The following is a 13410-nucleotide window of genomic DNA, read 5'->3' on the forward strand; positions in this document are numbered from 1 at the left end:
TCGCTGGGTATAGAATGCCACCCGTAAGGTGATCTAGTTAAGATGGCCGTACACATTCATTGCATATCTAAAGCTAGCTGATCCTCGCCTGATTGGTGATCAATCTACTGGCCAAGAAGTTCTCGTTTTTAGTCGAAAACCCAAGTAACGATTGATTGTGAAACCAAGAGGAAACCTCTGGCCAATGACAAACCACATCTATGAGAAGTTCATACCTTCCATTTACTCAGAGACACCAAGTATGGAATTAGCTTGATGTATGAAGCACCTGTGGGTACCGTTTAATGTTCATCTTCTGTCTTGGGTTTGGCTATACTTGCACCAGTTAGTCGGCACAGCCCATTAATGGCCTTACTGCCTGTCAAGGTAATAAGTACAGGGCTTTTCATGGCCTGTGTCCCCATGGGTTGAGTAGGGATCATGATGGGGGTATCCTACATGCCGCCCTTTCCCCCTACAGCTGTACTGGGCAGTCGTAGGTCTCTGAGCTCCATTTTGGAGCTTAAAAGCCTGCAGCAATTCATCTAGGCTGGAAGTGTAGAAACAGGATTTATTTCACCTATGTTTGCACTTTGCACCCTGCCTTCCATGCCGTAAATAACCCCTTCTATTATAAAAGCCTAGTGGTCCTGTTTTCGACCCTAAGTGGACCCTAAAGCGGCTGGCAGTGAGTAAGCAGATTCCTGATATTTGCCACAGCCATGCCGAATAATATCATAGGACCTAGGACCTCTTTATTGAAATATTTAACTAATAAATGATCTGGCCTTGCAAAATGCTGTGCAATCATACATTATTAATATGTATTTAAGCTTAAATAAACCAAGGATGCAGCCTACTTATAAATATGGAACACTGACCTTATTATTTTGTACCATGTTGAGTCTGCAGAACTTGTTAGCTGATCTCAAAATAGAACTAGGCTTCCCCATGCTACATAAAGTAAGTCTCTCACTGGTGATTTTAGACAGCCTTGGGAGTCAGAAAATAAATGATACAAGCTGAGGTTGATGCAACGTTAGCTGTTGAAATTTAGGGCTGTCAAGCAATAGAAAGTCAATCAAGTTTGCTTCATTTACCCCCATTCCCTCTTAAGAGGGACCTGCCCATGAGTGTCTGGCAAGAACCCCATGCAGGGACCCTCTTTACTACCAAACTCCATCAGCAGGTTATAGCTGTGTAGTAAACAGCTATGGCAGTCACAGAGGGCTTAATTCAAGTTCATGAGAGCCTTCCCAGTGGTTAGACAGTTGGTCCAACCTTTGACAGCCTACAACATTCCCCTTGTGTAGGAACACTTGCGTTGCTGAATTCCCGCTGGATGAAAGGACTGTTATGAGGATTACACAGGTAGCGAAAGTTGGCTGTGTGACCCAAGGCTACCAGCTCAGACTCAAGGAAAGAGAAAGATTAATAGATTTACCTTTTTACTAGATAAGAATGGAAAAGATCAGTGAGCAGAGACAATGGCATTAGTTTGGATATGTCGAATGTGCAGCCCTTGTTCCATTTTGTAATGCAGCTCTTCACACTCACAAGATGGTCTTGGTAGGGTCTATGGTCCCATTCCTGGCTGCACTCTTTATAGATGTTGGAGAACTGGATTTAGTTCATGCAGTTTATTTATGAATACAGTAAAATGAATAATTTGCTATAAAACGTTTCCCTCTCTGTATTCTCTTCAACCAACCCCCACCCCAATCATCCGCCAAGGTGATGACATATGCAATACAAACATTTAGCAAGTCGATAAGTCATTCTTAGGGGGATATTGATTACAATGTAAATATTTTACAAGTCAATAAATCTCTCTCTGATCTTCATACTAAGGAGTCTCAAGGGGACCTTTACATTGTAATAGCTACACAGGTGATATTATATGAGACTTGGGTTAGAATATAAGAGAAAATGTAGGTGGGCACGCACACACAGAGTTGGTTGGGTTGCCTTTTGCCAGACCATCTCTATTTCCTAGAAATCACAGACCTGAGGTCCCTCTCATATCTGTTTAGCTCCAATTGTTTGAGCCATTGGAGGCTCTAATGGCAGTCATTATGGGCAGATAATATCAAACTGACTGCCACTGCTGGTCAGTGGGTTGTCCATATCTGCTCTTCTGCTTTCCTAAGGACCTTGAAAAACCACTTGTGATTTCAAGAGGACAATGGGTAAGACTGATTATCTCAACCAAAACCAGTCCCTACCACAGAGCCAATTGAACTTTCTTGATGCACTAAATATTTGACTCACTTATGTAGTCTGTAAGTTTGTTTTGATCAACTGTACTTTTTTCCCACTAAGAGAAGGTTTGGGGGAGTAAACCTAAACCCAAATACCCCAAGTAACCCAATGGTCACGCAGTATACTTACATTTTTTCACCCATTCGACAGACCTTTTCACCTAGTGGACAACGTTTCGGTTGGAGTGTAACTTACTTATAGCAGCCACACTTGGCTTTAGGTTAGCCCTCTACTACTTGGGTGTTAACATGGACTTAAGCACGGGCTCAGGACTCTTTGTAACCAGTGCTAACTCCAAACCATGTTTCTCTTTAATAGGGAATACTACATCACCATGGTGAAATGGGCAACAAGTACCAAAGTGGCGGTCAACTGGTTAAACAGGGAGCAGAATATTTCTATCCTAACCCTTTGTGATGCCACAACGGGGATTTGCACAAAGGTAAGACGTTTCTTGGCCAAAATGCTTCCTTAATGCCGGTCCACACAGCTCGCTATTTGTTAGCAGCCTTATGTTTTACCAAAGTGGAAAGAGCAGGTCGTCTTTATCCAGGAAAACTATGGGGAAAATGTAAACAATTGGGGCCACGCATTTTACTTAACAAAGGGTGTCTGTCTAGCAACCCCCATTCCAACACCAGGAGGTTGGATCCTAGCTATGGCCATACTTTATTTTTGGGTATACCCACCCCTCTATCAACAGAGGCTAGGCAGATAAGCCCAAACATGGTGTATGTCCATGAAAGATACACAGTATGGGAAAGAACCAAATGTATCAGTTTGCTGCTGATCTAGTAACCCATAGCAGCCAATCAAGTAAATCACAATGTCTACTGGCTAATTAGTTGCTAAGGGATATTAGACTGAGAAAACATGGAGATTTGCTTTCCCCAGGATGTTCCCAATTCATAAAGAACCACAATTATCAAAGCTGTCCCACCTACCATTAGGGTTAATAACAATGTGGGTGCTCTTTAGCAGTGGGGTAACTAGATGTTACCGGATCCTACAGCAAATTTAATTTAGGGCCCCAAAATATTGGTATATTGCCCAATTCTACTAAGATATATTGAAATTGCTCATTAATTAGGACCTTACTGGGCCCCCTACACTCCTGGGACTCTGCAACCACAGGGTCTGCTTCCTCAGTAGTTACTCCCCTTAGTATAATAAAAAGCTAATGAAACAAAAAATAGTGCAATATCAGTACAGGTATGTCACCTGTTATCCAGAATGCTTGGGACCTGGGGTTTTCCGGATAAGAGGTCTTTCCGTAATTTGGATCTCCTACCCTAAGTCTGCTAATAAAATTATTTAAACAGTAATTAAACCCAATAGGATTGTTTAGGCGCCAATAAGGATTAATTATATCTTAGTTGGGATCAAGTACAGATACTGTTTTATTATTACAGAGAAAAGGGAATCATTTAACCATTAAATAAACCCAATAGGGCTGTTCTGCCCCAATAAGGGGTAATTATATCTTAGTTGGGATCAAGTACAAGTACTGTTTTATTATTACAGAGAAAAGGGAACCATTTAACCATTAAATAAACCCAATAGGGCTGTTTTGCCCCCAATAAGGGGTAATTATATCTTAGTTGGGATCAAGTACAGGTACTGTTTTATTATTACAGAGAAAAGGGAATCATTTAACCATTAAATAAACCCAATAGGGCTGTTTTGCCCCCAATAAGGGGTAATTATATCTTAGTTGGGATCAAGTACAGGTACTGTTTTATTATTACAGAGAAAAGGGAATCATTTAACCATTAAATAAACCCAATAGGGCTGTTTTGCCCCCAATAAGGGGTAATTATATCTTAGTTGGGATCAAGTACAGGTACTGTTTTATTATTACAGAGAAAGGGAATCATTTAACCATTAAATAAACCCAATAGGGCTGTTCTGCCCCCAATAAGGGGTAATTATATCTTAGTTGGGATCAAGTACAGGTACTGTTTTATTATTACAGAGAAAAGGGAATCATTTAACCATTAAATAAACCCAATAGGGCTGTTCTGCCCCCAATAAGGGGTAATTATATCTTAGTTGGGATCAAGTACAGGTACTGTTTTATTATTACAGAGAAAAGGGAATCATTTAACCATAAAATAAACCCAATAGGGCTGTTCTGCCCCCAATAAGGGGTAATTATATCTTAGTTGGGATCAAGAACAAGTACTGTTTTATTATTAGAGAAAAAAATGAAATCATACAATAGAGTCTATGGTAGATGGCCTTTCCGTAATTCGGAACTTTCTAGATAATGGGTTTCCGGATAAGGGGTCCAATACCTGTACAAGGCAGATCATACTAAAATGGTAAGTTGCCATAGGGGGAAGTACAATCCCGACGTGCTCTGTATAAATCCATATTGCTGCTTTTACTACTGAACTTATTTGTACATCAATAAAACAATATCAGAGCAACCTGCAAACTCATTTCCATCTCTTTTCATGACAAAGCATGTTTTTTACTGCTCGCTAAAGGATACAGTATCAGTGCTAGTGAGAGTCTGGGAAATCTCTCCATACACAGTGCTAGCCGGCCTGCCGGGGAGAGTGCACCATCAGCAAGTCCTTGCACCATCTGCATGTGAATGAGCTGAATTTAAGAATATCTCATTAATGTGGAACTGCTATAGTGTTCTAGAGCAAGGATCTCAAGCGCATGGTCTGCCATCTGTCATGGAATTCATCTCCCAGCAATCTATAATGTACAGTAAGGGTCGGAAAGCCTGGAAATCTGTATATTTGTATATAATAATAATTATGGCGCTCTGTATATAAATGGGGGTACATAGGGGTATAGGGGTACATGTGCTTGTATTACAGAATATATGGGAATGGGCTCAAGCCGTGTCACTATGGTCCATAGATTATAAGGCTCGTTTACGTTTGGGATCCCAAGCACTATGTGACTTTTGCCCCCAGAAAAGAGAATATTAAAAGAGAAGAAAGCCCTTAAAGGGGACCTGTCACCCTATGAAATAATTCCAAATTCTTTTTTATTGTGTTTGTCAAGCAAAATAAATTCACTTACACTATATAAATAATATAAATCTTGTTTCATTCAGTTTTGGAATTACACAATCACAGCCAGCAGGCAGGCGCCATTTTGTGGACACTGCTAGTAAGGCAAGCTTTGTTTAATGCCAAAATCTTGTTTATGTGCCAGAATGGGGGGGCCTGATGCCCATGCACTGGCTGCACAATTAGATGTTGTGGAGGGAGGGGGAAAGTGAGTGCATAATGGAAAGTGACAGTATTTGTTGGCCCCGCCTTTAGGAAGGCAATATTTGATTGACAGCTGGGATTTTTAAATGCCTTCATAATGCGTATGGATGTGGTGGTAAAAAAAAGGAATTTGGGTTTCATGTTTAATTTTAAAAGCACTTTTATTATACAGCCTTTTATGTCTCGTGACAGGTCCCTTTAATACAGCCTAGTGCCCCCTCATGTCTCCCCAACAGTTGCCCTCCCCCCTGCCTGAACTCATTGGGTAGAGTCAGTGTCGGACTGGGACCCCAGGGGCCACCAGAAAACCTAAGACCCTAGTCCCACTCTCCAAACTATTTTTCCTCACCCAGCCACTTTATTGTCCTAGTCTATTTTATTTACATGCTAGCATCTATTCTTCCATCTATTTCTCCTCTTTGTTCCCATTCAGAAATAGGGAATGACCATGAAACAAGCCAAATGGGCAGGAGCAGGAGGGCCCACTGACACCTGGGCCCACTGGGAGTTCTCCTGGTATCCTGGGGGCCAGTCCGGCACTGGGTAGAGTTGTGCAGTGGGGGTAGACCCCCACTGCACAACTATGTATACAGCAGACCTTGTGGTCATGAGGGGGCTAGGCAATAGGGGGGCCCAGGCAGTGGGGTCTGCTGTACCATAGTCCCCCCAGCCCTTCTACTACCTTTAACTATAGTGGCACGGTTGTGGCCTGGAGGGGCTGTGCAATAGGGCCAGGAGGGGGCGCTGGGGGAGGGACTGGTCAAGCTAGGCTCCATTAGAGTATTCCTCTGCAGGGGGGACCGGAGCGACCACGTTACACCGCTGTAAGCCACCATGTTTGGCTGCATCCCTTCCAGCCCCTGTCTCTCTGGCAGCGATAGAAGACCAGGACCAGATGGGATTCCCCTACACCCATTTAGTAATTGTAGTGACATGGCTGCTAGGGAAGAGCAAACGTTTTCACCCGGTTCAGTTTCGCTGTGAAATTCAGGTTTTTGCCAGCGCTAGAATTTCACCATCTCAAAAAACATGGGGTCTTATTTTCATGTTAACAATTGCCATTGGCATTATTCCAATTTCTCTATGTGTTTTGTTTTTGTTTCTGCTGACAGGGAATAAAGTGCAAAAAACATGGTGAATTGTCCCCTTATTTTTTTTGCATTTTGCAGTCTGTCCTGTTGGCAGTTAAAGGCCCCTTATTTTAATCTTCTATTCCCATTAAAGCCTATTCTGTCAGTCTAAACAGGAGAGGGCGCTCCAGCACTTGGCTATATATATATATATGATACTGCACACTTTTGCTTGGAATGGGAATACACTGAATAACACAAGGTTTATATTAGATTTAGTTACATTATTTTCAGAAAGAGCAGGACAGAGAACAGAAAGGGACAGGCACTGTGAGCATTAGCAATTATATATAGAAATGACTTTTAACCAATGAAAAAGTGTAATCAGTGTATATTAGGGATAGAACTTAGAACTGAGTTTTCATTCATTGGGCAAAATGTTATTTTTCAGTTTACGTCCCATATTATCAATATTCAGTATATGTGTTCTTTAAGCTCTATACCATATACAGTGTGCTATAAAGTACTGCAGAACATACACTACTGTATCTGTTTCTTTTTGAGAATGTTGTAACTTTTGGATCTGTTATCCAGAAACCCGTTATCCAGAAAGCTCAGTATTACAGAATGGCCATCTCTCATAGACTCTATTTTAATCGTATAATTCAAATTGTTAAAAATAATTTCCTTTTTCTCTGTAATATTAAAACAGTACCTGTACTTGATCCCAACTAAGATATAATTACCCCTTATTGGGGGCAGAACAGCCCTATTGGGTTTATTTAATGGTTAAATGATTCCCTTTTCTCTGTAATAATAAAACAGTACCTGTACTTGATCCCAACTAAGATATAATTACCCCTTATTGGGGGCAGAACAGTCCTATTGGGTTTATTTAATGGACTTTTCTAGGAGCCTTAAGGAATTTCTTCCCAGAATCCTGTTATGACATTTGCATACGTATGAGGTGTTCTCCTCAATCCCTTTAGCTTGTTCGTGTATCCCCACTCCTGGCTCTACCTAAGCTGATCAGAAAACCCTGCGCTACACTGATGAGCCCCAAAAAGGGCGAAACTGGTCTGTAGTTGGGAATCTGATCAGCTATTGTCCTGGCTTCTGCTTTAAACCCAGTGGGTGAGCTTTAGCCTATAGGATAAACCCATGTAAATGGACTTTTCTAGGAGCCTTAAGGAATTTCTTCCCAGAATCCTGTTATGACATTTAATGGTTAAATGATTCCCTTTTCTCTGTAATTATAAAACAGTAACTGTACTTGATCCCAACTAAGATATAATTACCCCTTATTGGGGGCAGAACAGCCCTATTGGGTTTATTTAATGGTTAAATGATTCCCTTTTCTCTGTAATAATAAAACAGTACCTGTACTTGATCCCAACTAAGATATAATTACCCCTTATTGGGGGCAGAACAGTCCTATTGGGTTTATTTAATGGTTAAATGATTCCCTTTTCTCTGTAATAATAAAACAGTACCTGTACTTGATCCCAACTAAGATATAATTACCCCTTATTGGGGGCAGAACAGCCCTATTGGGTTTATTTAATGGTTAAATGATTCCCTTTTCTCTGTAATAATAAAACAGTACCTGTACTTGATCCCAACTAAGATATAATTACCCCTTATTGGGGGCAGAACAGCCCTATTGGGTTTATTTAATGGTTAAATGATTCCCTTTTCTCTGTAATAATAAAACAGTACCTGTACTTGATCCCAACTAAGATATAATTACCCCTTATTGGGGGCAGAACAGCCCTATTGGGTTTATTTAATGGTTAAATGATTCCCTTTTCTCTGTAATAATAAAACAGTACCTGTACTTGATCCCAACTAAGATATAATTACCCCTTATTGGAGGCAAAACAAACCAATTGGGCTTTAGTAATGTTTAAATGATTTTTTAGTAGACAAAGTATGGAGACCCAAATTATGGGAAGAACCCTTATACAGAAAATCCCAGGTCCCAAGCATTCTGGATTACATGTTCCATACCTGTTAGTCAGGGGCCCAGTACCAGTGACAGACACTTGCCTGGGGGCATATAAATTTTGATAGCCACCCTGATTGGACTCTCTGCCTTCCATTTGCATAAGATTAAACAACTTTATTAAATTGTCTTTCCAGAAACATGAGGATGAAAGTGAAGCCTGGCTGCACCGGCAGGTAAGATAAGATGATTTCTGTACAGTCAAGGCACGAGCAGTTGTGCTATACAAAAGTAATAAGAATTCTTTTTGTGTTGTTCATTTTTGCCAAAGCTTTTATGTCTATGCAGAGAGAAGCCGATGGGAAGCAGAGAAGCATAGTAAATGTATTTAGTTTAATAGAGAAGAGGGGTAAATATTGTGTAAAGGGAATGAAATTTGTTCTAGGGTTCTAAAGCAGAACTGTTACACTCATCTTGCTATTTCATGAATGTTCTAAACAGTAATTTTACATTGTACATTTTCATTCTACTCTTATTTGTCACCTTGGTTGACTAAGCACATGAATGGAACCTTCAAAATATTTGCTTTCTTTGAATGTCAATAATGTTCTGTCCATGATCCTCCAGAACGAAGAGCCAGTCTTCTCAAGGGATGGAAGAAAGTTCTTCTTTGTGCGGGCGATTCCACAGGGAGGGCGTGGGAAGTTCCATCACATAGCGATGTCTTCTTCTCAGGTAACAAACCAGCTTGAAAACTTCAACATACCAGCACAGATAGAGGGGCTGCTATGCAAAAGGGTTGGGAAATTGGCCCTGACGTGGAGCTTAGCTACAGTTCTAGTGCTCTAATTCATATCTGTGTTTAGATTTGAAGAGGTTGGGGGTAAGTTCCTTATGGAGGAATTCAGGGATTGAAAGGTTTAAGATAAGAGATGGCAGAGGGTGTAGGTGATGTGTGAAGATGGTGAGGGGAAGGGAGGAGAAAACAAGAGCATATGGAGACACAAGTGAAGAAATGTAGTTGGGAGGAGCAGGAGAGTTGAGGGCTCTGAAGGTTAGCAGATGGATTCTGTATGCTATCCTTGGCATCACGGGGGGGAGCCCTAATAAAGATTTATATTTATGAGCAGAACTTTGACTTATATACAATACACCAAAGACAATAATATTTAGACCCATTTGCAAATTTTTCACACTTGTCAATCAAGCACAAAGGAGAGGCCCCCAGGGAGCGACTGATTGAGTTTACAAAAAGGCAATATTGCCAGTGGCTACTCCAGTCTAAATTGCCTGGGTATGGTAACACAGTAATGGGAGATGCTGCTGCTCAGCCCATTGGGACATAAGATCGAGAGCAGCCAAACCATGGAAAGTGACATTTCGAGGGCTATTTCTTTGATTGCTTGAAGAAATTAGTGATTCTTTCATATTCCCTGGCCCAACTTTTCTACTGAAGCTGGGCCTAATGGCTGGCTGAAGGCCCCTAAAACCTAGAGTTAGAAAGCCCTGAATAAAGCTCTTTAAGTTGTCTTTTCCACATTGGTTGGAGAGTTGTCTTGCCAAAAAAAAAATCAATCCTGTCCAGTTTTTGGCCATATATCGGTCAGGGAGGCCTGTTGGATGGCCCCATACATGGGCAGATATGCTTCCAAGTTGGTCTTAAGGACCCGAATCAGCAGCTGAAATCTTCCCGCATATGGCCACCTTTAGTCACTGAGGGACAAACTACAGTAATGGGGACTGGGGTGAGATGGGGGCAGGGGGGGGGGGTTTAACACAGACCACATTATTTAAAGGCACAGTGACACTTTCTTGGTAAAGATATAAAGTCAGTCTCAGTGTATCGTCTCCTCCTCCCCCCCCCCCCCCCCCCCACACTATTGCTGTATGTAATAGGTAGACTTATGGAGTTTTCTATGGCTAGGGAGATTTTCAAGGGTATACTAACTGCACGGGTGATTTTAGAAGCATTACCAAATAATATAAGGTCTCCAACAAAGGGTAACTTTGCCATTGTTATGTGTCAACTGCATCTTGCAGAAAAAGTCAAAGTTACAAGATTTTAAAGAACTTTACACCTCACCCCCAGCAAATAAACCGGTACATATTCCAAAATGAGTTCCTTAATGAATTAAAAATAGAGATACATATCAGCAATTCATCTGCAAGAACTCCGTGTCCCGCGGGGAATCCATTTGCTGAATATGAATAAGCGTCCTTATCTTTATTGTTCAATCAGCTCTAACGGATGGGAGAGGAGCTCGGTCTGTGTCCGGCTGATATTGCAGCAAATGGACTTCTGTCTAAATGAACCAGGATAACATAAAGGCATATTAATGTTGCTCATTTTAGTATATTCGTTAGTTAATTCTAAGTTTATGGACACGTGATAGAACACAGTAATACCATGCAGGGTAACTGTATTTTTTGAATTCAGAAATTCTATAGTAATGATATTTATGGATGCTGTAATACAGTTATAGCAGACTAAAGGCCAACTGAAGGCGTCTGAGGGTGAAAATCCATCAAGTTTTTGCATCCATAGGTTCTCAGGGAAATTGGCCATTTTCCTAGGGTTCATCCACGCGGAAAAATTTGCCCATCACTGCCCAAAGGCACATTTACAGACCTACAGACCTTGCTACATAGTGTTGTATGGACCAGAGGCCCTTATGTCACTTACACTGAGTTTTCTTTTTGGGTTATTTTCCAGGCAAACAACAGCAATGATAATTTGCAGTCGATCACGTCGGGAGACTGGGATGTTACGAAGATTTTGGCTTACGATGAAAAGAATCAAAAAGTGTGAGTATAATACCATTGGGTACTGTATGTGGAATTTTCCTCCTAACCCAAGAAATGGATTATTCTAAGAGCACTTCTGAGCACTTTTACAAGTTGAAGATAGTTTTATACTGCTAGGCAGACTTTCTGCTCAATGGGTCAGCAACCCTGGATAATGTGAGTATTGAGCTACTAGATGGGCTAGAAGGCTTACTGGCAAAGCAGCAAAAAGTCCATGGTTAAGCACAATGGGGGTCAACACAGTACAAAGTCTAGAGCAGTGATCCCCAACCAGTGGCTCAGGGGCAACATGTTGCTCTCCAACCCCTTGGGTGTTGCTCTCAGTGCCCCCAAACCAGGCAGTTATTTTTGAATTCCTGACTTGGGGGCAAGTTTTGGTTGCATAAAACCCAGTGTAAAGCCAAACAGAGCCTTCTATAGGCTGCCAGTCCACATAGGGGTTATCAAATAGCCAATTATAGCTCTTATTTGCACCCCTAGGAACTTTTTCCATGCTTGTGTTGCTCCCCAACACATTTTCCATTTGAATGTGGCTCAGGACTATAAAAGGTTGGGGATCCCTGGTCTAGAATCTAAGCAAGGTTCAGGGCTGGCAGCGATAAAGAAGGCAGAAAGAAAAGGGTCAATATCAGGATCAATAACAATGGCAACAAGAGCAATATCAGAGATAGTGTCCAGCAGCACTGGCATAACTACCAGGAGGGCTATGGGTCTGCCGCCCCCCCCCCCCCCAGCAGTGGCAGTGAGAGTGGCAAGCTGGTGATGATATCTGCACTGGCCTAGCAGGTAAAATACTAGATTACTAAATACTAAAATACTTGCCAGTAAAATTGTAATTCTTAAAGCTCTGCTTCCAGCCCGCCCCAATTCCGCCCCCACTCTGCCTCCATCCTGCCTCCCCACTCATTCTTCATCCTGCCCATTACCTCTTCCGCCCTGCAGCTCATTCCACGTTTCCTGGCTGTTTCCCGCCCTCTCCATGTCAGAGCCCCACCCACTTTTCATTTTCACCCCGCCTCACCAGCTAGTAAGGGGCCACGAGAAAGGTATCAACCCTATCTGTAGGGTACAGTGGGTAGTGGGAGCGGAGGCAGAGGCCAAGGTGCCTGGTTCCACATATGCCCCAGGGCCATGGGTGTCTAGTTTCACTACTCACCAGCAGAAAGGTTGGCCTAGGAACTGTGTATTTTAATATCCGAATATCACACCACAAACACGATATTATTGGAAAGAAGAATTACCTTACAGAAAAGATCATTACCTGGTCAAAAACATGTAATGAAGTTCTCTTGGAACAGCAAACAAAATGGCGGTCAACACCGAGCACCGAATGCGTGGTGGGCACGGATATGTCAGTCTATTTGAGAGGAAATAAACAGAATGAAATAAACTCTTTAACGAGAGTTTACATTTCCTTACAGCCTCTGGCAGTATAATTACACTTATTAGTAAAACCCCTTGCAGCGGAACATGTAACATAGGGAGAGCGCAAACGGTGACCAAAGCCCCACCCCTATTTGTATATGCAAATCAGCATCCCCCGGAGTTTCCGTTTGCCAGACGCAAATAAAAAATACATAAAGAAAAGTGCAAAGTGTTCCGTGTCGTGCCAATTAGGGGAATTATGTGGGGCGTTTGAAGTCTATTTTCAATTTCATTTGAAGTCGCCTCATTAAGAGCTAACGTTCTACGCTGACGTGGAAGGGGCTCTTTATGAATTGGATTTCCATAATAAAATGGACTAGACTGGGCCTGTCTGCGAGTTTCTGCCCTGAATTATTTAGGGCTGCTGGTTAGGAATCTGCTGTACAGACTCAGGTTTCTCTTACATAAAATAATCCACATTTTTATGTTTTTGTACAAAGATTTCTCAGTCAAGTTTTTATTTTTTTCCGCATTGACGTAATTTTTGAAGAAATTTTGTTACAGAGTCATCCTAGCATGAAGAACCAAAGCATTCTAGCAGTTACTGCCATGGGAATAATCATCCCAGAATGTGTTAATTATAATAAAAGCAAACTCCTAAATTATTTCCAGTTGCAAAATACAGAAAAGGTTGATTTGGAACTCCGGCATCCAAAGCAAAATGTGTTAAAGAGCCCCACACAAC

The 13410-nt window shown here is 41.6% G+C and overlaps 1 protein-coding gene across 3 annotated transcripts in view; it reads left to right on the plus strand.

Annotated features, from left to right (window-relative positions):
- Positions 1-13410, plus strand: part of dpp6 (dipeptidyl-peptidase 6) — an 834825-nt gene that overhangs the window by 783996 nt on the left and 37419 nt on the right. For all 3 annotated transcript variants that reach the window (XM_031903179.1, NM_001102992.1, XM_012964203.3), the window contains 4 exon segments: positions 2560-2683; positions 8693-8731; positions 9123-9230; positions 11209-11300. In XM_031903179.1, coding sequence (XP_031759039.1) covers positions 2560-2683; positions 8693-8731; positions 9123-9230; positions 11209-11300 — 363 coding nt within the window.

The sequence above is a fragment of the Xenopus tropicalis genome, chromosome 6, assembly GCF_000004195.4.
Source record: "Xenopus tropicalis strain Nigerian chromosome 6, UCB_Xtro_10.0, whole genome shotgun sequence".
Taxonomy (NCBI): Eukaryota; Metazoa; Chordata; class Amphibia; order Anura; family Pipidae; genus Xenopus; species Xenopus tropicalis.